Source organism: Pseudorca crassidens, chromosome 1 (genome assembly GCF_039906515.1).
Source record: "Pseudorca crassidens isolate mPseCra1 chromosome 1, mPseCra1.hap1, whole genome shotgun sequence".
NCBI classification, from domain to species: Eukaryota; Metazoa; Chordata; class Mammalia; order Artiodactyla; family Delphinidae; genus Pseudorca; species Pseudorca crassidens.
Window position 1 is genome coordinate 40,489,258 of NC_090296.1, and position 27,499 is coordinate 40,516,756.

The following is a 27,499-nucleotide window of genomic DNA, read 5'->3' on the forward strand; positions in this document are numbered from 1 at the left end:
AGCACTACGGGAAAGGCCCCTTCATCCTTCGATGTTGCCGACAGAAACACAATCCGTATCGAAACAACCAGGAGTGCTGTTCACATGACCCAACGGCCTTATGTGTCCCGACTGGATGAAGCGGGAGCATCACTTCACCTACACTGAAGCCACAAGTGCTAGAAATACTTGATATATGGCAAACAATGCTATCAACTGCTCATGCATTGGCTCCAAAATAACTATTGCGTAAGAGAAAAAAAACAGCCTGAGAAAACCCTGCTTCTTTGATTCTACAGATTAAAACACAGATTTCAGTTAGAGCTGGTAGCTTCCTGGCGGGTGGTATTCAAAAACAAACCAACCAACCCGAAGCCCAAGAAGCACACTCGTCAAGCTGGTTTGCAGTAGTTCAAAAGCTGGCCGAGCGCACCCAACTTACAGATTTCAGGATCCCTGTGGCATCTTCATGCAGCCACGTCGGGTAGACCACTTCATCGTTCAGTATGGCTTCAAAGAGGTCATCTTCGTTCTCTGCTTCGAAGGGCGCGTGGCCACACAGCATCTCGTAGAGCAGCACGCCCATTGCCCACCAATCCACCGCGGGCCCGTAGAGCATCTCCTGGAGGATCTGTGCATAGGGGTAATGTGAGAAGAACTTCGTGCATCTGATGAACAAATGCATCATTAATGACGAAGGAAAAGGATGGATTAGGAGGTGAAGTAAAACAAGGGAGTTTCCTGCGTTGGCATACGTGTTTCATTCCATCTCTAGAGGGTGGTCTGTTCTCCCTGGGGTCAATTCAGAGGCCTTGTCATCCAGGTGATCAAACATCTATGGCCTGCTTAGGCCAAAGTCATAGTATATGCAGATCCAAACCGGAAAGGGTTTTGGAACTGTATCTGTGGGCTCACTCACTCCTATGGGAAAGATTCAAGAGCTTGTCTTTATTTCTGCTAAATGGGGCTGGGATCAAAGCAACTGAGTAGAGGCAAAGAAAAAAATTAAATAGCTGTGCCTGGAACGTACTTTGTCCTCATTCAGGGCTAAACCCTAAAGCAACTGCAAAGTTTACAAAACTTTTTGACTCACATTTGTATCGGGAGGAACCAAGGACGTTTTCAGCCATCATTCACCCAATGAGCCACAAAGGAGTCTGGAGGCGTCAACTTTCAATGCCGCCCACCAGGCTGCAGCACATCAATGCAGCCTGTGTGGCTTTTCTGACGGGGCTGCTAGAGAGCCTGGATTTCCAAAGCTGCTCAAGGAGCAAGCACACTCACCTCTGGAGCAATGTAGTCGGGTGTGCCGCAGAAGGTGGCCGTGGTGACCCCGTTACAGATCCCCTCCTTGCACATTCCAAAGTCTGCCAGTTTACAGTGACCCTCGTGGTCCAAAAGTACATTGTCCAGTTTCAGATCTCTGCAAGAAACAAAAAGCAGCATGTGGTGGGGCAGCCAGGCCCCACGCCATCCACCTGGCTGAGCTGGGTCACGGGATGGGAGATCACGCAGCTGGGAGAGCTTTCTGCACACACCCTTCAAAGGGAACACACTTCCTTGTGTTATCTGGAGAACAAATTTGGATCTGCTCTTGACGTTTGCCTCATGGTCCCTAGACGATGGTTCCATCTGAATGGGCTAACCACATATCAAAACACAGGCTGCCCATTAGAAACTGAGAACGTGACTTCCAGGCTTCCCACTTACCTTAAGCCCATGAGACATCCACCCACCCGCCCCCTGTTCTCTGGCATCTATCTCTGCCCACTGGACTTCACTCAGTGAACATTCCGGAGCAAGTGGCCACTGTGTGGCACGGACTGTGATAGGCATGAAGAGTACAGACGATCCTTCTTCCTAAGGAACTCACAGTATAATGGGGAGACAAATATTTGCTAGACTGTAAGCTCCATGGAGGAGGGACCAGGTGGGTTTTGTTCACCATTGTGCCTAGCATAGTGCACTCAATAAATATTTGTTCAAAATGTATACATATAGATGTGTGTGTATAGAGATACACACACATGCATACACACACACACACACACACACACACACACGGGGGAGGGAGGAGAGGAGAATGAGAAGGGGGTTGGGGAGGGAGACAGAACCAACTGTTGTATAATACAAGCGGCACAAAGGAAGTATGAACCGAGCGCTGTGAGAGAAACACAAGAAGGAACAATTCATTCCTTCTAGTGGAAGGGGAGAGGGACATTTCCAAAGTAGAAACAGAAATTGAGCTGGGTCTTAAAACATGAGTCAGCATCTTCCAGACAGGGAAGGGGTGTGAGAAGGTCGCTGTGGGCAGGTGGTCAAGGCTATTACATGGAGCAGACGCAGAGGTGTGAGGTGCAGGTGGGCTCAGGAACCCCACGTGGTATAGGAAGGATGGAGAGGGGGCTCGCATGGGAACACGGGGGCCATCAAAATGCCAGGGCTAGAAGGCAAAGTTAGGTCCAAACTGTGAAGTATCCTGAATGCCACACTAAGGCATTCTGATATTTAGATATTAGGCGAAAGTGACCCACTGAAGCTCTCTAATTACGATTTCCAGCTGATGAGAAGAGATCCGCTGGAGGCAGCTGAAGCAGTCCAGGGAAGAGACGACCTGAACGAGGACAGTGACAGATGGAATGAAAACTAGGGGGTCGGTCAGCAGTGCTTTGGTGAAAACACAGTTAGTATTAAGGCTCGATGACCATTTAGAGGGAGATGAGAAGAAGCAGCAAAATTGATGACCCCTGGGTTTCTGTCTTAGATTCAGTGGGTCAGTGGGGACGTGAATAACCAGGGAAAAGCAAAACAGGGTAAGAAGAGGGTTTGTTCAGGTGTACCCCAGATACACAGAAGCCTCAGATATTATGGTGAGCACACGACAAAAAGGCACTTACCGTCCCTCGCCCAACCCCTAGGAGCAGCATCCACTTAAGGGCAGTGCGTTCCCAGCAGCAGAACTGTCTGGTAAAAGGCCTCAGTGGAGGCAGGAACATGGGTTGGATGCTAATAAAACTGTCTGCACGTGAAAGGCAGTGCCCCCCGAACACCCCCTCCCCAACACAGGCTTCTGGCGCCACCTCTGCCATCGCCATGCATATCCGGGCATCATTAAAGACGGAGGTCTGGCACCATGGCAAACTGGGAGAGAGTCCTACACACCGACGCCATTGCCAGCCTCTAAGCTCAGCCTCGGGAGAGGTCCAGAGAAGCAGCTTTGCCTGTGGGGCGACACCTTTATGCTTTTGGTCTTTGAAGGAATGACGTGCTCAGAGGCAGCCACGCGGACTTATCAGTAAGGAAAGGCTGCCCAGCCAGAAGGCGATGCTAGGTGCCTACCCTTCCCTGGAGGTTTGCAGTCGCCTGCCAGGTGGGAGGCTGCCATGGCCGCGGCCTCCTGGGGCTGTGCTGTTAGGAGTGCTGGCGGCCCCTCACTGGGCATCTTCACGTCCCCAGTGGGCTGTGTCGAGGCACTCATAGCTCTGTTCTCCCATCCCTGCTCTGACAATAAAGGTCTGTTGGGCTGCTTGGCCCAATGGGAAAGGCTGGTCTCTGTCCAGCCCAGAATCACGCTGTGGCTCAGAGGAAGCAGGTGATGACAGAACTGGCAAGACTGGTTTCCACACTGGGCCCTGTGAGTCGATCCAGCTGGACCATGCAGGTCTTACAGACAGTGGTCACTGGAAGACACCCAGGAATGAAAACCAAGTCCTGTTTTCCAGGAATCCCCGATAAGCGAGGTGAAAGCAGCAGAGCTTTCTCAGACCAGCCTCCTCTCTGTGCTTGCGCTCCAGGCGTCTCCCGGGTGTCAGGCAAAGATGTGCTGGGTACTTGTGCAGCCACCGCAGGAAAGCGAGGCTCCTCTGCCTCTAACTCAAACCCGGCCTCCGTCCTCCAATCAGGCTCCCGCCCCTTTCCCTGAGCAGAATCCCACTTCCCTCACAAGCAATGCTTTCAGTGGGCTGTGGAAACCATACCCTCCTCCACTGACCCCTAGACACACACACCCAGCGTGAGCAAGATTTGTTTAGCCAGCGTGAAGGCGGAATCCCAAAAGCACAGGTTGGGGGTGAGGATGGCACTGGTCACGGCCACTGCCAAGAGCACGGTCTCACGCAGTTGTTCTTCCAGAAGTGGTTTCAGACCCGAGGCCCTATTAGCGCCCGGTTGTCTGGCTCCTCTGGGGACTGATGCAAACATTATAATCTCTAACCTCGGCCAGCCACCTCTAGTCTGTGGCTTCAGGAGAGACCAAGGCCGTGGGGGACCCGAGCCTGGGGACTGGCTTTATCAGCACCATGTTCCAGCCCAGCGGTCCAGGCTCGTGTGGTCCTGCTCCCGGAGCGCTCTGACTCTCTCACATTGCCAAACAGGGTGACTGCATTTCTGAACTCTCCTGAAGGGCTGATAAGCGCTGATATAATGCCTGATAAGGGCTCGGAAAGGATCTCCTTGGGTAGCAGAAACAAGTGCTAACAGAAACCCACAACGGTCTAAAGAGCTGGCCTGAGATGCTCAGGAGAGCTTGTCACTAACCACCCAGGTAAAGGGGTTTGATTGTCTACTGCTCAGCAGCTGTCACAGGTAGCAGGAATTGTTCGGGGAGAGAAAAGTGCTTTGTCATCAGTTTTCTAAGCTGCCCGTCACAATACCCTCTGCACACAGCAGTCTTGGAACACAGCCCCGACACTCAGGACACAGAACCGAGCAGCGCTGGGGATGAGCCTCAGCCTGGTCATAGGATGCCCCAGGACACAGAGGCAGGTTATATACCTCAGTCCTGAGTTTGCAGTCTCATTTTAGGCATTCTCAGAACCGGACCAGCCCTGAGGGAAATGCCATTGCTCGTTTCACATCAGATGCTACCTAATAGGACAAAACTCTCAAATTGGGATCCTAAGGGGGTTCGATTAAGAGCATAACATAATCCCAGGCTATCAGTTCTGCCCTCAGCCCAGATATCTCCAACCTCCACTGTGGGGTCTGTTCTAATGTCCCCAGCTAGTCAACTCTGCCCCTGGAGCACGCAGTTCGGAGCCCTACGACTGCACACCTTTCACTGCACTCCGGAAGACTCTGTCTACGCACCTGTCTCCCCCCGTGGCTGGGGCTGAGCCTTATTCCTCCTTAGTCTCAGCTCGGGGCTGGCAGAAGATGCTGACCAAAGACATAAGCAGAAGAATGTCAGATGGATAACAGTGAGTCGTGCTGGTCAGTTCAGAGCCTGTTTTATTTTTAGGGGAAGGAAGGAAGTTCCATAAACTTCACTGGGACTTTTGTTCCAAAGTAATTAAACCCATAAAAATCCATGCGCTTTACCCCTTAGAGAGAGATTCCAGGGGAAAAGAAGAGCCCTGAAATATAAGTTCAAATTCTTTGCTTTAGTGAAGCTGGAGGAAAGAAACTGCTTTAGGAGGGGCAATTATAAAGCAGAGAGGACCCAAGCATAATCCTTTCCCCTGGTTTACACGCAGACGGAAGAGGGTTTTCAAACAGATGCAAAGGTTACAGAACCATTTATGGCCACGGTCAGCTTCCGCTCTAAGGGTAAATAGACATCTTCACTTCAACAACAACAACAAAAAAGCAAAAAAGTCACCCTCTGACTCCCGAATTGAATATGAAATATGCAGAGGTCCGTTTTTGGCTTTGGAGCTCCTCAGCCTCCTCTGCCCACATGTAACTCGGCAGCCAAAGTTAACAAGGCTACACAATGAAGACTACAAGTTCACACAGGGCAGAGGCTCAGATCCTAAACTGCTGAATACACGGTTACGGGCTCATCACGCATTAGCTTATTGAGCGCTTGTATTTAATAGCTATACCTTTGTTATGCAAGCACAGAAGGGTAGAAAGAGTTATTTTATCCTCCCTGATGGTCTGAAAGGTACATTGTTCTTGCTGGGTAATCAGGGTTACTTAAAATGCCCACAGTGGTTTCAGAGAGGATTCTCAAGTGGTTGAAGACAAAGGAAATTCAGAAATTGTATTTATTTTGTTTCCACCATGAGCTATTCTGAGAGTCATAAAACATAATGACAAGAGACTTACTGCTTAGATCACTAGAATCAGTTACTCTTCCAAAAGAAATAAAGGACAGTGAGTTGAGAGCTGGCTCCCTGAACAAGAATGCATCTAAGAGGCTATTCAGTAGCTACTTTTAATGTATTTACAAAATTTTTATCTTGGAAAACTTCAAACTTATACAAAAATATAGTGAATAACACAACGACTCCCACAGTGATCTCACAGCAAAAGCCGCTATCAATGCCCCATCGTGTTTCAGCTGTGTATTTTCTCCCTTGTTGACCCACCTGTTCCAGATCTGGAAGCAAATCCAAAACATGAAATCATCTCATTTATCCATACTTTAATATCTAAATCTAAATGACAACAACTTTTTAATGAAGTACAACTTTGCTATTAGTTTTCCTAAAATATACAGTCAATATACTATTGTAAGTATATTGCTTTTTGTCTGTTTGCTCATTTGGGGGTATGTGTGTGTGTCCAGAGAACCTGAAAAAATCTTCTGGGGATGATAATGATGATGATAATAATAATAACAACAATCAGTGTCATTAGTAGCTAACATACATTGAATGTTCACTAAATGCTAAGTGCTTTATCCATATTCTTATTTTACCTTCAAAACAACCCTATGAAGTAGGCTCTACACCAACATCATTTAGTGAGCCAGGGATAGAGTCAGGATTTGAACTCAGTTCTGCTCACCTCCCTCCAAGGCCTGGGCTCCAAACCCACTACAACAGGCACACTCTCTTCCATGCAGTACTATTGTGTCACTGGCTAATCCTCCTAGTAGACTGCTTCCTGAGAGGACTACATCAATTGAGAAACAAGAATCATCTGAAAATCAACAAATATCCTGACCCTGAATTATGCCCAAAGGCCATTTTTGTGCACATTATTAAATGCATGATCAAAATTCTGGAAAAATAATTTTTTTGCTTTGGTTCTTAGCTTGTGCATGGAGGAGCTGACTGGATTTCACACAATCCTTGAAGGTACAGGAGTAAGGGAATGCATAGCAAATCCCTCTCTAGTCGTCAAATATTGAGAAGGTAACTTGCTGCCCTCTTCTAAGGAAGAGAGGCTGGCATGTGGGCAAGAGTTAAGAGGTGGCATTTGCCAAAAGAGTGAATTTGGATTATGATCTTAGTTTCAAAACAAAACCATTTAGGGCCGGCTTGGGTTTTGAATATGTGGGTTTATATAAACTTGACATTTTTTCAAAGCAAGACGGACTGTATTAAATTGGTAAAAGAATTTTGAAAAGTCACTGAAATAACAAAAGCCTAAAATTTGGTTTTATCACAAGTTAGATATAGTAATGCCATTCATGTCACCTCAGAGAAGACATTCAGACATTCATCCACCCAACAAACCTTTGGGTGCCATCTGTGAGCCAGGCAATATGCAAGGGACTCAGAATATTGAAGGGGGAAGGAAATGGCAGGAGCCTGATATACCAGGGTCCAGGGAAGATTTCAGTCTTCAGCCCACGAGTTAAAAGAAACCACTGAAAGGTCTTCCACAGGAGAAGGATAGCATTAATCTGATTTCACAACAAGCCTCCAGCCACAGGAAGGAGAATAGGTCAGAGGGGATGAGAACAAACATGAAGAGACCAGCTGGGAAGCTAATGGAGTATTCAGAAAAGAACTGATGGTGGCCTGGATCAGGGTGGGGCAGTAAGGTAAAGAGAACTCGATCGATGGAGAACTACTAGGGGAAAAAAAGCAATGGGATTTAGTAATGCAAGGATGTAGAAGGTAAAAGGAAAGAAGGTGTGAGCATGTTCTGGCTCAAAGAATTTATTTTGGACATACTGAGGTATTTTTTAGACATCTGAGTGGAGATGTTTAATGGGCAGCTGAATATACATGGCTAGAACTCAGATGAAAGGCCAGGCAAAGGATAGAAATTTGCAAGTCATTAGCTGGGTGTGGATGAGTTCACCTGGGGACGGAGAATGGAATAAAAAGGAGAGGGCTTGGTACTACGCTTTGGGAAGTGTATCCTGAGGATAACATCCCTGGTCTTTTTCACACTGAGACCACAAACACTAGAGAGAAATGATAGAGTGGGTAGCATAGCTGAGTGCCGGGAAGCTGGGATCCAACTCTTTTGCTTCCAGTGGATCATATGTGGTCCTGTTAAGATTTAAAAGGATTAGAAAACATTACCCTTTTACATTCAAAACCATCTTACGGATTCTTTCTAGGTTAAACTGTCAACCTCTGCTACATGAAGTGACGATTTGGAGAGTGTAAACGTAAGTCTTATTTTACAAAGATGTTTGTTGCTGTATTGTGCATAACAGCAAATTTTGGAAGCAAGCTAATTTATTTATTAATAGGGGAACAGCTAAATAAATTATGGTATATCCATGACAGAATTTTGTGAAAGCTATTAAAATCGTATGAAGGGCAAAAAATGCAGGGAAATATTTATGACAGAATTTTTGTCTTTTGAAAGTTATTTCTTTGGGAATTATACAAATACTATTTTCATTACCTAAAATTTGGTCATTCTTGAAAAAATTATGGCAAAAATGACAGGTTCCTAGTCGTCCAATCTTTTCTTCTTAATGCTACACTACCATAAATCAGGAATTAACTTGCTTTTCTCACTTAATGAACTTTTGGACACATTTCTATATCCTATAGATCTGCCTCATTCTTTGTAATGGTTACAAAAAATTCCATTATAAAGATGTTTCATAATTTAACTAGTCCCCTCTCTATGAACATTTAGATTGTTTCTAATTGTTTGCATCTTCAAACAATGGAGTAATGAACATTATTTGCACGCTTGTAGGAGGGTTAAATTTTTAGAAGTGGAAATGCTGTGTCAAAGGGTATGAATATTTAAAATTTAAATAGATGTTGAGCAACGGCCCTCCAAAAAGCTGGTACCAATTTATACTCCCACCAATAGTGTACGAGAGCATCCGTTTAGCTTCCTTATTCAGGTTAGATGTAATCATCCTTGTATCCTTGCCAATTTGCTAGGGGAAAATGATCTCATTGCTTTAACTTCATTTCCTAATAATTGAGATTAATCTTTAAAATATATATATGGTTAGTGGCCATTTGTATTTCTTCTGTCTGTTGCCTATTCACAAGTTTTACCTATTTTAAAATTTGAGTTATTTTTTAGATTCTTTTTTAGAGGCTCCTTATACATTATGGATAGAAGTAATTTGTTATACGGGTTGCAAATATTATTGTTCAGCTTGTTTTTGTTTTGTTTATGGTAACTTTCATATTTTTATATAGTCAAATCTATCAATCTTTTTATAGCTGCTGGGTTTCACAACTTATTTACAGACTGATACGATTCTAAATAAAAAAGCAGAACACGAAATTGTATTTTCAATATTCTCTTATGTTACAGTTGTTGGAGTGGGGGACAGAGGGAAGAAAGAAAGACAGGAGGGAAAAGGGAGAGGTGGGAAAAGCTAAAAGAAAACGATTACAAGTTTATTTCTAGGTTATATGTTTATGAATGATTTTTCCTTTTTTGTATTTTCTAAATTTTATAGGAATTACGTATTACTTTGATGGCCAGCGAAAAGTCATAAAATATGTATTTACATCTTTTGGCTTTAATCCTTTTCTTTGGTCTCTCTACTGTTTTAGGTTGTAATTCCCAAGGAAGATGTGGAGGGAAAGTGATCTACTGGTAGGAATGGAAAGGATTTATTCTGGAACCCAGGCCGTACGGGAACGTTGAAAAAAATCACCTTACTCGCTTAGGGAATGTGAACATTTGTGGACTCAGAATTCTGACCTGTTGTCATAAGCTCATTTTTTTAGCCACTGAAATTGCCAATGCTTGTGGATAGCACTGGTATTTTCCATAGCCCTACGACATGTCCCTGTAGTCTTAACCAACTTAAGTACGAAAATGAGGCCCCTGCTAAAAGAAGCAACATTCCCAATTATTAAATGAGGTCCCCATGCCATTTGCCCTCATGAAGTGACAATCTATCTGGTGTTTGTGAGGCTGATCTATTGCAACATCAGCTTAAGAACAAATACATGAGGCATGAACATTCATTATTATGAAGGTAAATGCGAAATAACTTAACTTTCCGGTAAATGAAAGTCGGTAAAACAATTTCCAACCCAGGAAGTGTTAGAGGCTCCTTTGTGGCTCTTTTCCCCCTACCTTTTCATACTTCTTCCCAACAGCTATTTGAGATGGGAAATGATCACAAAAATGACTCCGTGGCGAGGCTGGCTATTATACTCCCTTTAAAACGGGGCCAGGGACTCACGAACTAACCCCCCACAGACCAGGTGCTGGGCTCTAACCAGTGCTGGTGTTTGGTGCACTTGATATGCAGGTCGCCTGTTTCCACCTTCACTCCTGTGTACACACAGGACCAACTTAACTTGAGCAAAGGGACTGAAAGATTGCCCCTTGCCTTGTCTTATGGTAGGAAAAATAAGTGCAAAGAAAACATTCGTTGACTCTCTGGACAAATGCAAGAGGCAATGAGTTTGGTTAATGTCCACACTGCAGGTCACACACCTCCTTAGGACCATCCAATGAATGAGCCATCAAACCAGCAGTTGAGCCTTCGATATATATCTTTTCCTTCCACACCCCCCCACTCCCAGGAGGGTTGAAATTCCCTGGCTGAAGCGGCACAAATTTATTTAGCACTCCTTACAGTACTCTTATTTTATAGTTGCCAAGAAAACCTCTCTCAGCGACACTTCTTGCCAAAACGCTTCCTACGTGATACCTGACAGCATTCGCTGAGAGAGCCGGAGGCAGGGTGGAGGGCTTCAGACAAAGACACCAGGGAGATGACAGCCCCTTGGTGGTCAGGGAACTCCTGGCCATTGGGCCTAGCTCCGACCACACAGAAAAGATGCCAGGCCCAACGGCATACCTGGACTTGATGGTCCAGGGGGCACAAAGTGATCAACACGCTGAATCCCGCTTTAACTCCGCAGGCCCCCCGACTGCAGAGAGCCGAGTGCAGCTGCTCCATGGAAAACTACCTGCCAGGGCAGCGTGGCTTTCCAACCACAGAAATCCAACAAGGAAATGGAGGTTCTCAGCTAGCAAGACCGCAAATAGCATCAGTGAGTCACAGGGATACTGAGAGCCTGCAAGCTGGGGTCACGGTAGGCGGGGAGGAGACCCTCCCTGGCTGGCCGTCTGCAGGGCACGTGCATGAAGATGAAGGATGGAAAGATTTCCAATAAGGAGGAATCAGAGCGTGGCTCCCTCCTAAGCAGAAAGATTTTAATGACAATCAGGGCAGCTGTGGAGGAGGGGGGGCGATGGGCAGGGGCAGACGGATCCAACCAGGTTTATGTCCGACACACGGTGCCAATACCAACAAACGGGTTCACAGAGTGAAACTCTGTTAACGTTACCGGGCACACAGCACTAGGGAAATGCTAGCCATGGTTTCTGGAGACGATGGAGACAGTGTAAGGGACAATGAGACATCTTAACTTGTCTAGCTGCGGCTGGTTCCCTCTAAGGAAACCCAAGACTCTTCTGACTAATGAGACTAGATCCTGTCACTGGGGCTGGTTCCCTGAAGCCAGTCCACTGCGAAGAAACAGTAATGTCCCTCCTCTGCCAGGGTTACAGCTTGGGGCAAACAAGCAGCAGAAGCTGGTGCAGCCATTTGCTGAAGGAACATGCAGCCTTGCAGACCACGTGAAGGGGGACGTGGGTACTGCTGGGAGGGGGTGAGGAGGAATGTTTTATGACAGGAAGGAGATTTTATAGCCCCAACCCCCCCCCCCCCAAAAGCAGGCTGTTTTTGGCAAATGGCTAAACACAAATCTTTGCCAGCATTAGTAATACCTTATGCAATAGCAATCTCAGAGGGGAGGGGCTGGAAGAGCAGGGGAGGGGTGGGGAGGGAGGGAGCCCTCGGACGACCTGAACAGGAACTTTTGGCCACAATCAACAGGTCTCATCTGGTTACCTGCTCTCCCTATCCGAGCAGAAACCTGAGCCATCTAAACGGAAGTCTGAAAAAACCCAAGGACATCTATTCAGAACCACTCCCAGGCCCTCAGAATTGAATGTGAAGCTCACATCTTAGTCCTGAATTACAGTCAGTACTGCTTTGTTTTCTAATTATGTTTTGCATAAAAAGTCTTGCTTTTCCCAATCAGATTACAAACTCCAAGGGTAGGCCTGGAATATTCCACAGCTCATTCCCAGACTACTGATCACAGGCTGGACTCAGGACAGCAACACACATCTGAGTTCCTTTCCAAGAAGGAACTTTACTGATTTCCTCCTAACGCTGCGCATGTCAGAGAAAATGTGCAAAGCATCACATTTTCCCCTAAGATATCTCCCTTTGGGAGAAGTCATTGCTACTTCCTGAACACCTACCTAGTCTGTTCCCGGTACTTGGTCTTGTAACCAAAGAGCCCAGGTTTTTCAAAACAGACATTTAAGTTGTTCACTTTGAAATATGTGAGTACTTGTCTGTGGAGACACTGTCCAAAGACTCGCCAATTTTATGTAGTAGTATTCTTCTTAATAAAGGTAATCTGTTAAATGCGTAAGAGTCATCATAACTTCCTAAGATCTTAAAAGTCAACAGAATTCACAAATCAGGGGGAAAAGTATTTTTAGCTTATGCACCTTATTTTTACTTTAGAAAGTATCACCTAACTTGTAAGCAGAAGTAGAAGATGAACATACTTTTTGAGAGGAGACTAACATTCTTCTTGCCTAAATGCTGGACTAATCTTGATCCAGTAAATAAAGTCTATTTCAGTTTGGTCACTTTCCCCAGCTCCTCAGTTTCTCTGTTAAAACACTGTTAAGGTCACAAGGTGATCGACCTTAGTCTAAACAGTTACTAACCCCGGATTTCATTCCATAAATAATCCATGCCACAACATTATACATATTCCCATATGTATATTACAGAGGCAATTAAAGACCTTTTGCAAATATAAGGTTTCATGCAGCAATGATAGTGGGGCATATTTTACATTTCCTAGGGAACCATAGTCCATGCTGATGATCTGGTAACAAATCCAGAGTGATCAGTTCTGAAGACAGAGCAAATCTGAACTTGTGGCCAAGAATGACGGATGGGCAAATACTCGATTATGCCCTTATGGAGCAATACAGCCCCCATTTGCCTCTTTCAATCTGCTTCCTTCCCCCTCCCCCGGGCAACCTTAAGGAGGTTATTCGACTGACTTTTGTCTGCCTGTTCCTAGGAAGTGGTGTAGTGTGAGGTTAAGGGACTCTGGAACCAGGCATCCTGGGTTTGAGTCTTGGCTCAATTCTTTACTAGCTGTGTGATCTTGGGCCATTTACTTAATCACTCTGCGTATATTTCCTTATCATGAAACACAGATAACGAGAGTTCCTGCCTCATGGGGAATTATGAGTGTTTCAAATATGAATTGCTTAAAACAGTGCCCACAATGCACTGAAGTGCCATGGAAGCATTAGCTATTATTTCCTCGTCAACAACAACAACAAAGAAACACATGACAGATAACAGCATGGCCGGTTACTTAAGATTTTTATGAGAATCAAAACCAATAGAGAGGATACACGGACTTTATAAATTCTAAGTAACTACGGTAAGCTTTTGAGTTTGAGGCAGGGAGGTCTATTAGGTTATTAAGTGACACATCTGGCTTATAAACGGCTCTGCGGGGAAGAGAGCAAGAAGCCAAAGCAGCGTGCCACGCAGTGCCCCAGCCTGACGCCAACAACGAGCAAAACGTCTCAAGAACTGGTGCAACCCCATCATCCAACACCTTCGTCTCCTCTGCACGTCTTTGCTGAGACCACTTTCTGAAGCACTAAGATGTAGGAACAAAGATCTCTGTTCAGCATCAGCAGCCCTGCCCAGCACAACGAGAAAAGGTGGGCTTAAGTTGAACTGCCAGGCAGTTCACTACAGGTGATCCATTCTTTCAATCAGACTAAGCTGGAGGAGGAGAGGGAAGTCACTAAATCCTGTTGTTGGCTATCAATACCATCGCTGTGGCCGGGGACATTTAATTCCATTCTGAAGAACTGACATGGCATCCACATCTCACAATGCAATCAGATAAAACTCCACTGGTACACCCAGTTCTCGTTTTCTACTACCCATTCCCTGCCTAATTATCTAGGACATAAACCCAGTTATGCAGATGGGTCTCGTACATTCAATGATGTGATAAAACCCAGGTCCTGCAAGGCCACTTTTGGGAGATGTTGTTTCTAATTGTTCACTGTTTAAACAATATGGTGATAACTGAAGGTATCTTTTCAGTGTGTCTAAATCGATTAATATTTTTTATCACGTGTTTTCACAAATGAGCAGTCAACTCCGGGTACCATTTAAGAATTTCTATCAAGGCCACTGCACTGGTGTTCACCTTCCTTTACCACAGGAAGCCAACAACGGTCACAGGTATTCAAAGGAAGGGGCAGGCAGAGAGCACAAGTTCCAAAATCCTGCCTCGGGCTGCTATTTTATGATTCTCATTTTCCCAACTAAAATGTGATCTCCAAGGCGGTGCCTCCTTGTTTTCATTTTTCTATCTTTGTATTTTTGAGTTCCCTTTGGTGCCTAACACCGTGCTTTGCACCTACTGAGCCCCTAATAAATGGCTGATATTCTTTTTTTTTAATAAACCTATCTATCTATTTATTTATTTATTTTTGGCTGCGTTGGGTCTTCATTGCTGCGCAAGGGGTTTCTCTTGTTGCGGCGAGCGGGGGCTACACTTCGTTGCGGTGCCCGGTCTTCTCAGTGCGGTGGCTTCTCTTGTTGCGGAGCACGGGCTCTAGGCGCGCGGGCTTCAGCAGTTGTGGCACGCGGGCTCAGTAGTTGTGGCTCACGGGCTTGGTTGCTCTGCGGCATGTGGGATCTTCCCAGACCAGGGATCCAACCCGTGTCCCCTGCATTGGCAGGCGGATTCTTAACCACTGCACCACCAGGGAAGTCCCAATGGCTGACATTCTGAAGAGCATGCTCCCTCTGCCATCTGGTGTTGGTTTGGTCCTGAGACCCCAAAGAAGCTGGATTAAGGGAGGACGTGGGGGACTCTTAGGAAACTGGTTGATTCTGGTTTGTGCTGGAACCCTGGCACCCATCTGGGACCTCTGGAGCAGACATGAAGCTGCCATTGCCTACTGGGGTCCTGTCTTAGAGGTGACCTAGGACCAGTACAGTACCCCAGGAACCTTTGTGTCTCTGAACACACTTTCAAGTCCACCCCGCTCCAGACATGAATCCTTCCTGTCCCATCTAGAACCAAACCAATTCCATCCAAGAGAGAAAGGTAAACTGGCCCTGCTTGGTGACTGCCTGTTCATGTTGGGCTGATAGGTGAGAGCAACCTGTGTTCCTGTAAAAGGAGGATATTAAAAATTCTGTTGACTTCCTAAACAGGATGTATGTGAATTCAACTGACTACTACAGGACACAGTGAACCTGGGAGTGGCTTCTGTCATTAAGACGGTGGCCATGAGCGGAGAGCACAGGCAGTCAGGCCGGCTGGCTGAGTGCTGCTGGGCAGCGGGCAGGCTGGCATCTTGGTGCACCAGGACCTTCTGAGGGACACACATCCTACCCTCTCCTCAGAGGCAGCACAGGGGGTCAGGTGGTCAAGCTGGAATGCAGGTACTATCTGGTGCACTGTCTAGTCAAGGGACAAGGACACTCGTTCCAAGCAAGAAAGCAAGGTTTCTTGCCTCAGCTCTGCCACCTCTCTGGGCCTCAGTTTCCTCATCTGTAAAAGAATGGGATGGGACTCAGTGACATCCCCTCTCTACTGCTCACATCCAGTCAACCACTAAGAACCGACAATTACGCCACCTGATTATAGTTAGAATCGGATGCCTTCTCTGCACCACACTGCCATGGTCTCTATTCAGCCCATCTCTTCCCAGGTGGATCACTGCACTGCCTAACTGGTCTCGCTTCCCCTTTTCTCCTCCATTCTCCATGCTCTACCAGTTACTTTTCAGAACTACAGTTTTGATCTTGTCCCTTGAACGTCTGAAACTTTAAGAGGCTCCTGTCTGGTTGTAGCATCCGTAATGCTCCACCACTGGGCCTCTGCCGGCCCTGCCTACACTACTTCCTCCCTACACTGTCCTCGCCTGCTTTACATTCCCAGATGAGCACCGTGCTCTCTGGTGGACAAAGGCTCTCTGCGCCTAGAGCAGCGCTACTCAAAGTGTGGTCCGCGGACTGGTACTCACCTGCAAACTGCTACTGGCCCACAAGGACGTAGAAGATGAATGAAGTAGCAATGAGGTAAATAGAAAACTTGAGAATCAGCATGTAGAAACTTTTATAACTCTTCAACAGTAATTTTATGTCTGTTGAATCTAATAAAAATGTGGGTTTCTATTTATGTCTTTTTAAAAGTTCATTTTTCGAGTAATTTACTTTTATTACATTTTATACAAGTATTGGTCCTAAATGGATTGGAAAGGAAGAAAAATCCACTGGTTTACCACTGCAGATAGTTTGAGGAGCTCTGGCTAGCATCTTTCTTCCTTCTTCTCTACTGGGCTTGTCTGACCACTTCAGTCTCACTGAAGCCTCTGTGCCTCAGAAACTTCCTGCGTCCCTTCCTTGGACAAGCATGATGTCTCTCCTCTGTGCTCCAGGGGAATTCGCTGCATACTTCTAATTACAGCATTGATTGCACTGACTGTAATTGTTGTTTTCCCTGCAGGTCTCTCCCATGCTTAATTCAGCCCTCTAACCTCAGAGCAAGGTGCCTGGGCTGAGTGGGCAACTAAGTGCTGATTAAACTGAACAAGACCTAGTTTTTTACCCTAAACTCTGGTGACATGCCCTTTACCCATACACCCCTTGAGTATAAAATTCTTCTGGCCAGTGTATCTCCCTCAAATACCTAGTTGGTGTTCTGTACATAACGGGTGCTTAGGAAACGAGGAAGAAATAATGGGAGCGCTTTCTGCATCTGGTGGTGACTTCTTCGTGCCACGCAGCCAGTTGTACTCAATAATCTGGCTCTCAATCTCGTCCTAGAGTTAATACAAGAAAGCTGGGCTTGTAGGTTACAACGGCGCATGACTAATGTGTATGCCTGGTGATTAAGCATCCTCACAACAGTGTAGTATTATAACCGGCCAAGACAAATTACCCCTGTACATTTTGCATAAAATTAAAAGGTTAGTCCGGGAAGAAAAGGAATAATAAGATTCCTGAAGTCCTTCATCATTCTGAAAAGCTCATCTGATGTTTTTTGTAAAAGGCATCTCATGGAAAACTCCAAAACCAGAAGGGACAGAATATTACAGAAGAATCGACTTAAAATCTCAGAAAGTCCTTTAAGCCAAAACTAAAGAACACAAGTCCCATCATACGGGGCCACTTTCTTTTTGAAAGTTGATAAATCCAAAATCGTCACTGGGAGCCAGTGGTTCTCTGCATTTTCCAGAGAAGGCAGTCTGAGAACACATTTCCTGAACCTCAGCCTCCTGGGTTCTACTCCTAGATTTTCCCTTTGAAGCCATGGAAAAATTCTCTCCCCTCCTCTCTGCTTCAGAGACCTTTCTTTTAAAACGGTTATGTAATCGCCCGCGTTTTCAGGATGTAGTGTATGAAATTATCCCAAGACTTCATGAGGGCTTCTGAAGCCAGGGCCCCTAGGTTCACTTATGGTTAAGAACCAAACAAGCAAGCCCCAGAGACAGAACAAGTGATTTTTTTTTTTCCCTGTTGGAGAAGGGAGTCTTCCTCATTCAAATTAAAAATGAAGGATCAGCTGATGAAAGAAAAATCACCAACATTTAAGATCTGAAAAAAGTGATTATTTTGAAACAGAACATTCTGACTGACTGATGTAGGTAATGTACAAGCCATGGAGTTCTACCCACTCTGATGAACCCCAGTTTCACTCTGAGTGTTACGGCCATTCTGAACAATGTGTTATCTGCCTATAGGGCCTGGGTCCCGTTGACACAGATGTGAACTCGGAATGTTTGGTCTGGGTTACGTGACACATTCCTGGCCAGGAAGGTGGTGCTCTCTCTCCTCCTGTAACTTTCCATCAATGCAAACGAGGTCACAGAGGCCGGGAGGCAGCAGCGACAGGTCTACATGGGAGAGACTCATCAGCCGAGGCGGGGCTCGTGCTTTCTCTTCTGCAAAAAGCGTTCACACCATCCTGCTGGCACACGTCGGGGAGGCCACAGATGAGTCGAGACACCCTCCAAGCCATTGCTCTGGGGATGCCTTTTCTTCCTTGCATGGCTCAGGAGGCAAGAAGCTTCCTCTGCCCTTCCAGGCCCTCAGAGGTCAGGACTCAGGGCCATCAGAGAGGTTCTGCCTGTTCTGGGCTGGGAGTGGCCCCAGCAGCTCCTGACTTCTGGCTGGAGCCGAATGTGACAGGGGTGAGTGGCCTGAGGGCGTGTCCTTTCCTAGGGACAGCGAACATGGCCCGCCCTCTTGGAGCCACCGGGGGACGCTCTGGAGTGGGCATTCCAGACACATCTATTCACTCTGCATGTTGCTCACCTGCCCAGTATTGGCTCTCAGGGAGCAGAGCGACAGAATTGATCATTCTAGGTCCTAACCGGATGGAGACTGTTAACTCTCCCATTGGCTGGGGTGGGGAGAAACCCGTGGGATAGGTGAAAAGGGGAAACTCAGGGATACTATTTGCAGGGGCTCCACCTGAATCCTTAAACCGAAGTAAGATGGGAGTTCACCGAGTGGGACTACGTTGTCAGGTAAATTCCAAAGCAGCTAATAAACACAGTCTTCCTCACGTCTCTAACCACTCCTAAGTGTCTCCTTTCTGGGCCCCTCCTCCACCCTCCCTTGAAGGGTAGGCGGCTCCCTGAGGTTCTGTTCTTGGCCCTTGACTGGGTTTATTTCCAGCACAGCAGCTAGACCATATGGCACCTTTGTGCAAATTAGAGAAAGGCACCCTTTTCTCAAGACGTGTTACCACCATCGCCTAGGAAATTCATAGTCATCACACACATTATCACAGACTCTGACGGAGGGGCATTCCCTGGAGTTGCTCAGCACACGGTCTGGCCAGTTGTGCAGTGGAAGCCCATGGATTCAAATATCACCCTGGACAGATGGCTCCCAAGTTGAAACCTCTACCCTGACACCTCTCTCTGGAGATCCAGAGATGCCTGAGAAGTCAGCCATTGACTGATTTGGGGGCAAAGCTACCAGGGATGTGTCAACCCTTCAAACCCAAAAGGATGAAACTGGACATTACCCACTGCTGTCTTCACTCAGTTAAAACTTATAAAGCAGAAACTAACACACCACTGCAGAGCAATTATACTCCAATAAAGATGTTAAAAAAAAAAAAAAAGCTTTAGAGTTCTCTGCGGGAAATCTCGGAGTCATCTTGAATGCCTACTCCTTGGTCTCCATATGCAATTCACCAGGGTCCTCTCAGCTTTCCCCCCACTCCATCTCCCATCCCTCTTCTCTCTCCATCACTGGCACTGGCTTGCTTCAAGCCATGACTAGGTCTTGCCTGACTTACTCCAAGGACTCCTACCTGAACTCCTGGCTTCTGGACTCGCTCCTCTGCACTCTATTTCACACAGCACACTTATTTCCTATTAGTCTCTTTTCTCCAAAGCTTCTGATGGTTTCAACTGACAGGCCAATAAAACCCAAACCTCCTAGCCCACATCCAAAACCTTCCACGTTCTCACCCCAACTTACCTCAACTGCCACCCGCCCCCTGCTCTGGTCCCTCAATCACATTGAGTCCTCATGATTCCCCAGCACAGGACACTTCCTGCCCCCAGGCCTCTGCCCCTACTGTTCCAATTACCTGGAAAGTATTTCCGTATTTTGCTGCTAACTAAAAACCTATGGCTCAAGTGCCATCTCTTCTCCAAAGCCTCTGCATCAGAATTAACAGCTTCCTTTTCTGTGTTCTCATCGCATTCTGTTTTCGTTTCACTTTGACCATTTATGGTACCATGCCTTAAGCTAACTTATGTATGTGTTTGGAGCCACCAGTAGACTAAAGCCTTGAGGGCAAGGACCCCGTTTTATGTATCTTCTGGTTTTCAGAGCCAAACCCAGTACCAAGCAGATGTGCAGGACATACTGAATGAGTAACTGAATGAGTAACTGAATGGTGGAGACGGCTGCTTCATGGTCAAACAAAGGCCACGGAAAGACTTAACGATGGTCTACTCTGAGCCTGCATGTTGCAAACCCCAGCCCAACAAGGGAGAATGAGTGCACCACAGTATGTCAGGCGGGGTGAAGGGTACTTTCCAAACCAAAAAGTCCATTTAAGACAAACATGCATTGATGCCATAACTCACAACCTGCATCAAATGTGATTCCTGGAAACCAAAAGCTCTTGGCAGGGGGCTGAGGCTTGGCACCTTGGAAGAGAGTTGGCAGCGCTTGGGGTTCTTTCTGAAGTTCCCTTCTGCCTCTGCACAGCTCTCCAGACCCTGGACTGACGCAGCCCTACCGCCCATGTTAATAACACATTACAGGAATCTGGACATGACTCAGAACAATGCTCACCTTGGGAAGGTGAGAACGTGGATGGGAAAGAAGTACTGCCAAATGGGATGCTTACGAATCTAATTAGTAGCACCGTCTTGAGAGCAGAGCAAAACAACTGACTATAGGTTCTGAGTGCAGTAATGCCCTCAAGCTCCACTCTTTGAGACACATTTACAGACACGAGAAATCCATCTAAGAAAGACCATTTACAACATAGGGTCTCACGTGTGAGACAAACCCAACCACCCGACCAGCATTTTTTCACCTTTATCCTATGTAATGCCAAACCTCCTCTTATCTGAGATTGGGTTCCCCCATTTGGGTGAAAGAAGTGACCAGGAGCACGAATCTACCAAGACAGAAACTGGGGAGGGGTAGACTGGCTTTGCTTTTCTGACACAGTGGAAAATGTGGGTGTCTGCACATACCACTGCCCTTATATTCTGTCCTCATGCAGAAGCCTGACTAGCACAGAAAAAAAAAGGAAGAGCTTTCAAAGTCAGCTGATCATACGCTTTTCTGGCCATCTAGATTCCTGCTTCCTGGATAGATGTCACTAGGATGGCCTTAATAATATCATTAACCAAGCCATCCTCCATCACTGTGCCTAGAGAGGGGGAAAAAAACCACACCCTTATCAATATCTACAGAAGAACAAGACTCCAACCTCTGTATTACCTTGATGCTAAGATCTGTGCCCACTCCATCCCCTTTAATGTTTTTGCAACAGGGGAGTTTCTTGAAACTAATGACAAAAAAACTTGCCAGTTGCCAGTATCCTCATTTTCATCGTATCAGATACCATCAGCATCTTGTGATCTTTGGTTACTTGGAATCAAGGATATACAGTAATTTTCAGTAGGCATCCCCCTTGTCAATAGCTGTGTTAAAGGCTGGGGGAACCAAAGGGAAGGAGCTACTAACAGGGAAATTACGACTTATGCATATTGATTCACCTTCAAAGAAAACAGAGTCTAGCTAATTCCATTTGAAGACACCAGTGCCTTAAAAGAGGCTTTGTGGAAGGCCACTGGCTGCAGGAACTTTCCTACTGCATTAAATGTCTGTTCAGGAGGAGTCACTGTGTGGCCAAAGGGAATAAGAGGCAGTCAGGTTCCTTCTTAGGGGCTGTCTTTTTTCTTTCTTTCTTGGTCTGAGAAAGAGCCCCATGGAGCCATAGGGCAGGTGACTGATAGCCTCTCCCATCCTTAATGAAAGTCTCGGTTAAGGATAGTGTCTGGTTTTCTAGGAGACTCACTCTTGGCACTGAAGAGAAATTTTCTGGGAGAGTGGCAGGGGGTGGGTGATGGCTAAAGAAGAAGGGAAGATGAGCTTTCCAGAAGACAGCCCACTCAAGAAGCCAAGGCATTCAGACTTGGCTTGGGAGGGTCATCATCGCCCACTCGAAGGAGCCTGCAGTCCAGGGCTGGCATGTATGGTAACACCACGTACCCCCCCGACAACCCCCAGCTGGGGCTGGGAAACTTCCACAGCCCCTCTGATTGGAGGCCCGGGGCCACAGCGTGGTGGAGTTCCTCCTGCTGACTCACGGGAGCTCCACAGAAGTGTGTAGAAATTCCATGATGAAAGATGATCTTTGTGACATTTCTGCCAGTGCTGGGATATTCCATCAGATTTCCTAGAGCAGAGTCTGGCCGCCATCCAAACTCTGGAGGGATGGCTCAGTGTTTCCAAAGTGAGGTGGAAAAGCTCCCTGTGGTTGTAACATTCTAATAAATACTGCCCTCGTTTCCTCTGAGGACCCACAAGGGGACCTACTGCAATGGAAGACTGAACCAGGCCTGTGGGCACTGATGTGGAGCTAAAGGACATCTGGGAGTTTTGGAGGAAGTGAATGAGTGGCCAGGGCCCAATGTGGTCTGGCCTTGGGTTCCTTGTTTTTCTTTTTTAAACTGAACTTTAGTTGTACAGACACATGAGTTCTATTTGGTTAGAACTGTGGGACTGTAGTGTCCCCTTTGGTCCCTATTCTGAAGCTATTTGAGTCTGAGACCCCGTTCAGCAACAAAAGAAGTGGACAGAGAGGTAGCTGTCTGTCTCTCTCATCTCCCCTTTCTTCAGCTCTATCGAGTAAAACTAAACATGAAAAATGCACTTATTTCCTTCCATGTCATTTTCAAGAGCAATTACTTTTACTTTTTTATATGCTTACACTAGAATACATGCTTCCTGTAGGCAGGGTCCTGGCCTATCTTGGTCACTATGATATCCTTAGACACAAAGTAGGTCTCAATGAATATCTGCTGCATGAATAAATGACTTAACAGATGCATAAATAAATAGATGAATGTGGACCCGTAAAGTTATGACTACTGACAAATTTATCTCTCATGCAAATATATTAAAGTATCATGCAAAGGACATAACACATGGGACTCAGGGGAAAAGCAATTTTCTTCCATGTGTCTTTCAAATGAAGATAGTGACCAATGCTAAAAAGATACTTTTAAACGGTTAATAACTAAATTTCCAATTCATGGCCTGGGAGAGAATAGTCCATGAAAAGAAAATGCTGGGGGAATTCCTTTCCTACAGAAGAGGGACCCTTTAAACTTCTAAAACATAACCCCTTTTCTTTGGTTCTGCCATCTCACAGAAAAAAAAGAAAAAGTTGTAGAATGTGGACACCTCTTTGTAGGGTGACTGTGCAATGTATTGTCCAAAATGGGCCTCTGAGTAAAAGGGGGGCGCTATTCAGGGGGAATCACAGGAGCAGACTGGGGCTTCCCTGGGAAAACTAAGATACGGGGCTGACCTACCTCTTCACCATGTAAGCTACCCACTCAGAGTTAAAGCAATTTCTTGAAATTCTTCTCTTGAAAGTGCTTGTCCTTTCCTGAATTCTTCTCATCTTAACTCTTTGCTGAGTTGTTATCTTGAGAACTCATTCTTAGGAAGTACAGTATCTTGAGCTTCTCTGGGAAGTTATCAGTTCTAGAGTTAACTCTTTACACACCAGGTGTGACCCAGGCCACCCTTCCTGGATCACGTATCAAGTGAGATACTATGAAAATGCTCTGCAGAGTAAGCCCTCGATGCTTCCTCTTTCTTTTCATGCAAACAGAACATAAAAATATACCATAGCTGCAGCAAACTGAACAAAGCCCAGCGGCCCCTCAGACAGGCTTCGGAGGGAACGTGCTTTTTAACATACTCACTTCCTTTGGTAGTGCCACAGCACAAAGATTACACTCAGCCTTCCCAGCCATAAAAGCTTCAGTTTTTCCCATTCTTGCTGCCAAAGCTGAAATGCCAAGAAATGCTGGGAACTGTGATTATACACACTTCATATTTTACACTCTGAAACTCCAAGGAATAAGCTGTGGAGAACAGAGTCTTATTTCTTAAATGGCAGCTGAACAGATAGGGCACTCAAGCTTTGCGGAGCGCGGCTGAGTATTTGCATGGGGAGAAACAAACAGAGACCTCACAGATTTTTCCCGTCTGTGTGGACCTTCCTGGCATGTGGGGCAGACGTTGGCTAGCTTTTCTCATTTCTTTCTTTTTTGCTATTTTTTAACTTTCTGAATGACTCATCCAGATTCTTACGGGAAAAAAAAAAAAAATCAACGCCACACATATAAGTCAGTCATAAGGAAACTCAGCAACTGCCTCTGACAGGTTTGAACCTGTCTCTTTACAGACAAGAAAACAAAATTTCAGTGTTCTTTAGGCCCAAACTGAATCCTCCTTTTTTTAGAGTAGCAATAAAGCGGCCAGCCTGACGGCATTTAGATCTCAGGTTTGCTTTGTCAAAATTTTCCTCCCAAGCTGTAAGTTAAGTCTTAAGTTAATTTCTCCGCTACAGAGTATTTTTCTCAATTCCAGCATCCAGTGTAGGAATTAGAACAAACACACACTAACCAAAAAAACTGGTCTTCCTTCCTCCCTCCCTCCCTCCCTTCCTTCAAGAATTAACACAAGAGCCCTGGGTACCTCACTCAGGAAGGGCTCATGATGGCAAGAGCTGTTCTTCTAAAGGGTGAATTTCATGACTCACTTATCACCTGCTTTCCTCTATTGCCCCCTCCCATTTCTTTGTCAAAGGAGTGTTAAAATCCTCACTCAGGGCAAACTTGGGAGGCGCCGGCTTCTCATTGCTTGGATTAAACGAAGATTTAACACCCGCTCTTGCTTAATTCACAAGATCTGGAAGGCTTCCACATGTTTACAGAGCATAAGAGCTCACGTCTGATTTTTTTTCCTCCCTTTGCCAGTGCCTGCTCCAGTGCTTTGCAGAGAAAGGGGTTTGAGAAGCTGCTGGTAAATGACCACTGTGCACCAAAGCAAAGCGAGCACCACGCAGCCAGCGTGGACATGAGTGCCGCTGCTCCTTAATCCCGTGATAAACATAACCACTGATGCAGCTGCACGACGTGTAGGGCTGGAAATAAATTTCTCTTTGTAGCTATATAACTGCAATAAACTTTTATAAGCCTGTTGCATGATCTCCACAGACCTGCACAGTTTCTCCAACAAGAGCAGAATTCTTTGCAGGTTTGAACCCTCACCCACAGACCCTGCTTGGAAAAGAGGAGGAGTCTCAAAACTGCTAGCTTTTTTACAGGAGTTTAGAGCTGGTCTTTCAAAAGGCTTAGGAAATCTTCAAGTGTATCCTATAGCACCATTTGTTTTTCGATAGGAAACATAGAGCTTGTGTATATGTAAACCATTTCTGGCAGGACATACAAGAAATGGGTAACTGGTTGCCTTGAGAAAGAGAAATCAGGAAGCTGGACTTAGCTTTCACTGTAATCTTTTTAGAATAGCTCAATATTTCTTTTTTTTATCATATGTATGCATTAACTCATCTAATTAACTTACATCGACACTGCTCTTTAGTCAATAACTGATACCCTGTTGATACCCATCTTCATATCATTTATCTCTCCCAATGTGTTCCTCTGGACAAGCTCAGTAGCTAGAAATAAAACAGAAATGAAGAGAAGAAAGAAGAAATATTGCTATACCATGTGCCAGAAATGGAGGGATACCAAATGAAAATGAACAAGGAAACCAAAGCTCTGGATGCCAAGCCCTGATAGAGCCATGACAAATGAGAGAAAGAGCCTGAGGATCTTGGCTCTTCATCCTGCACCCCCTGGAAAACATCCCTTCCCTTGCTGACAATTCCCTTTCACTCCCTACTGACTGATTTCTCCTCTTCCTCTGCCCATCCCCCACTCCTTTTGCTTATTTCATTTAAAAATACTGGTTCTCAAAAATCACAAAGGTAACACATTCTCACTACAATCAGTGTGATACAATATGAAGATACCTATCGAAAAATTAATAACTGTCCACCCCATCCCAAACTTGTTTTGTATCTGCTCTCCCACAACTTCTTCCATGCACATATCTATGTACAGTTGGGTTTTGCTACCTTTTTTATTTTTAAGCAAAAAATGGGACTTAAATGAGCATATGAACCATTTAACTTATTTTTCTCACTGATTTATCTATCAGGAAAAAACCACCCAGGTGAATAAATGTAAATCTAACTCATTCACTCTTTCAATAGTTGTATAATATTCTGCAGGGTATACTGTAATTTATTTAACCTTTCCTTATGAAATCTGTCCACCTCTTAAATGGGTTCACTATTCAAGTTTCTTCCCTGGGTCATTTTCTTCTTTATAACTGATAACATGTATGGAGAATTAACTGATACCAGATATGGGGATAAACAAGCAGCATGAATTGAATTCTCAAAATAACCTCATGGGATAAGCAGAACTGTCATCCCCATGTTATAGATTAGGAAACTGAGACTTAGAGGAATTAAAGAGTTTACCCAGTATCACAGAGCTAGTACACTGTGGAGGTAAGTTTCAAATCCAAGTTTGATTCCAAAGCCTTGCTCTTAACTGTGTGCCTCATTTGCACACTGTTGCCACGCAATCAACCTGGAGCCTATGGCCACTGTCTTCAGCGTTAGCCTGGTATTTACAACTTTGAGATGGGTCAGTTGACTAGGCGTTCCACAGGTACCTCTAACTCGAGGTGTTCAGGTCTTCATCTCCCCCATCCCCACACCTGTGCTCATCCTCTGCCTCATCTTTGCAAAAGGAAACTCTGAAGAGCCTATTTTTTTTTTCCTTTGCGGTACGTGGGCCTCTCACTGTTGCGGCCTCTCCCGTTGCGGAGCGCAGGCTCTGGACGCGCAGGCTCAGCGGCCATGGCTCACGGGCCCAGCCGCTCCACGGCATGTGGGACCTTCCCGGACTGGGGCACGAACCCGTGTCCCCTGCATCGGCAGGCGGACTCTCAACCACTGCGCCACCAGGGAAGCCCTGAAGAGCCTATTCTAAAGTCACATCAACAATCAACTTCCCACCATGCCTGCTGCCCCTATAATCAGCATCAACAAAATTCAGTTAAAGCCCAAGTCTTATTTAAGAGGAATAACGTGAGCTATTAACATCACAACTCACTTTAGTTAACCAGTTACTAGTTATGACGCTGCTGATCTTACTAGAGAAGAATGCAACACATCAAACAGATACTGAATCAAGAATGAAAAATTACATGGATGGCTTATGATTGCTCAGAAATCAGTGATTGCAAAAAGATAACCAGAATGAACAATATCACACTAATCACATTTCCTTCTTTGACAGGTAAACTACGTTGGAAGAACCAGATTGCCTCCAAATATCTAAAAGGCTTTCTTGTAGAAGATTTGTGTTTTTTCAGTTTCCTCCTTATAGGTGGTTCAGAACCAGTGAATGGAAGATACTGAGAGATACTGTTTGGGTCAATACAAAGGTGAAATTTCCAAGTCATTGATGCCTAAAAGTGGACGGAACAAGTTCCTTTTTGTTTGGAGGTGTTTAAATATAGACAAAATGGCCACTCAGCAGGCTATTAGGTATTCATGCTTTGAAAAAGAAGGGTATATAACTGTGAACTCCCTTCCAATCCCAAGGTTCAAAAATCATGTCAGTGGGACATGGATCAGGG

The 27,499-nt window shown here is 45.6% G+C and overlaps 1 protein-coding gene across 1 annotated transcript in view; it reads right to left on the reverse strand.

Annotated features, from left to right (window-relative positions):
* Positions 1-27,499, reverse strand: part of PRKCH (protein kinase C eta) — a 223,433-nt gene that overhangs the window by 20,995 nt on the left and 174,939 nt on the right. Inside the window, exons 11-12 of the mRNA XM_067734003.1 lie at positions 1,264-1,402; positions 422-610 (exon numbers count right to left, since the gene is read on the reverse strand). Of these exons, the coding sequence (XP_067590104.1) occupies positions 422-610; positions 1,264-1,402 (328 nt within the window). The remainder of the gene's footprint in view (positions 1-421; positions 611-1,263; positions 1,403-27,499) is intronic.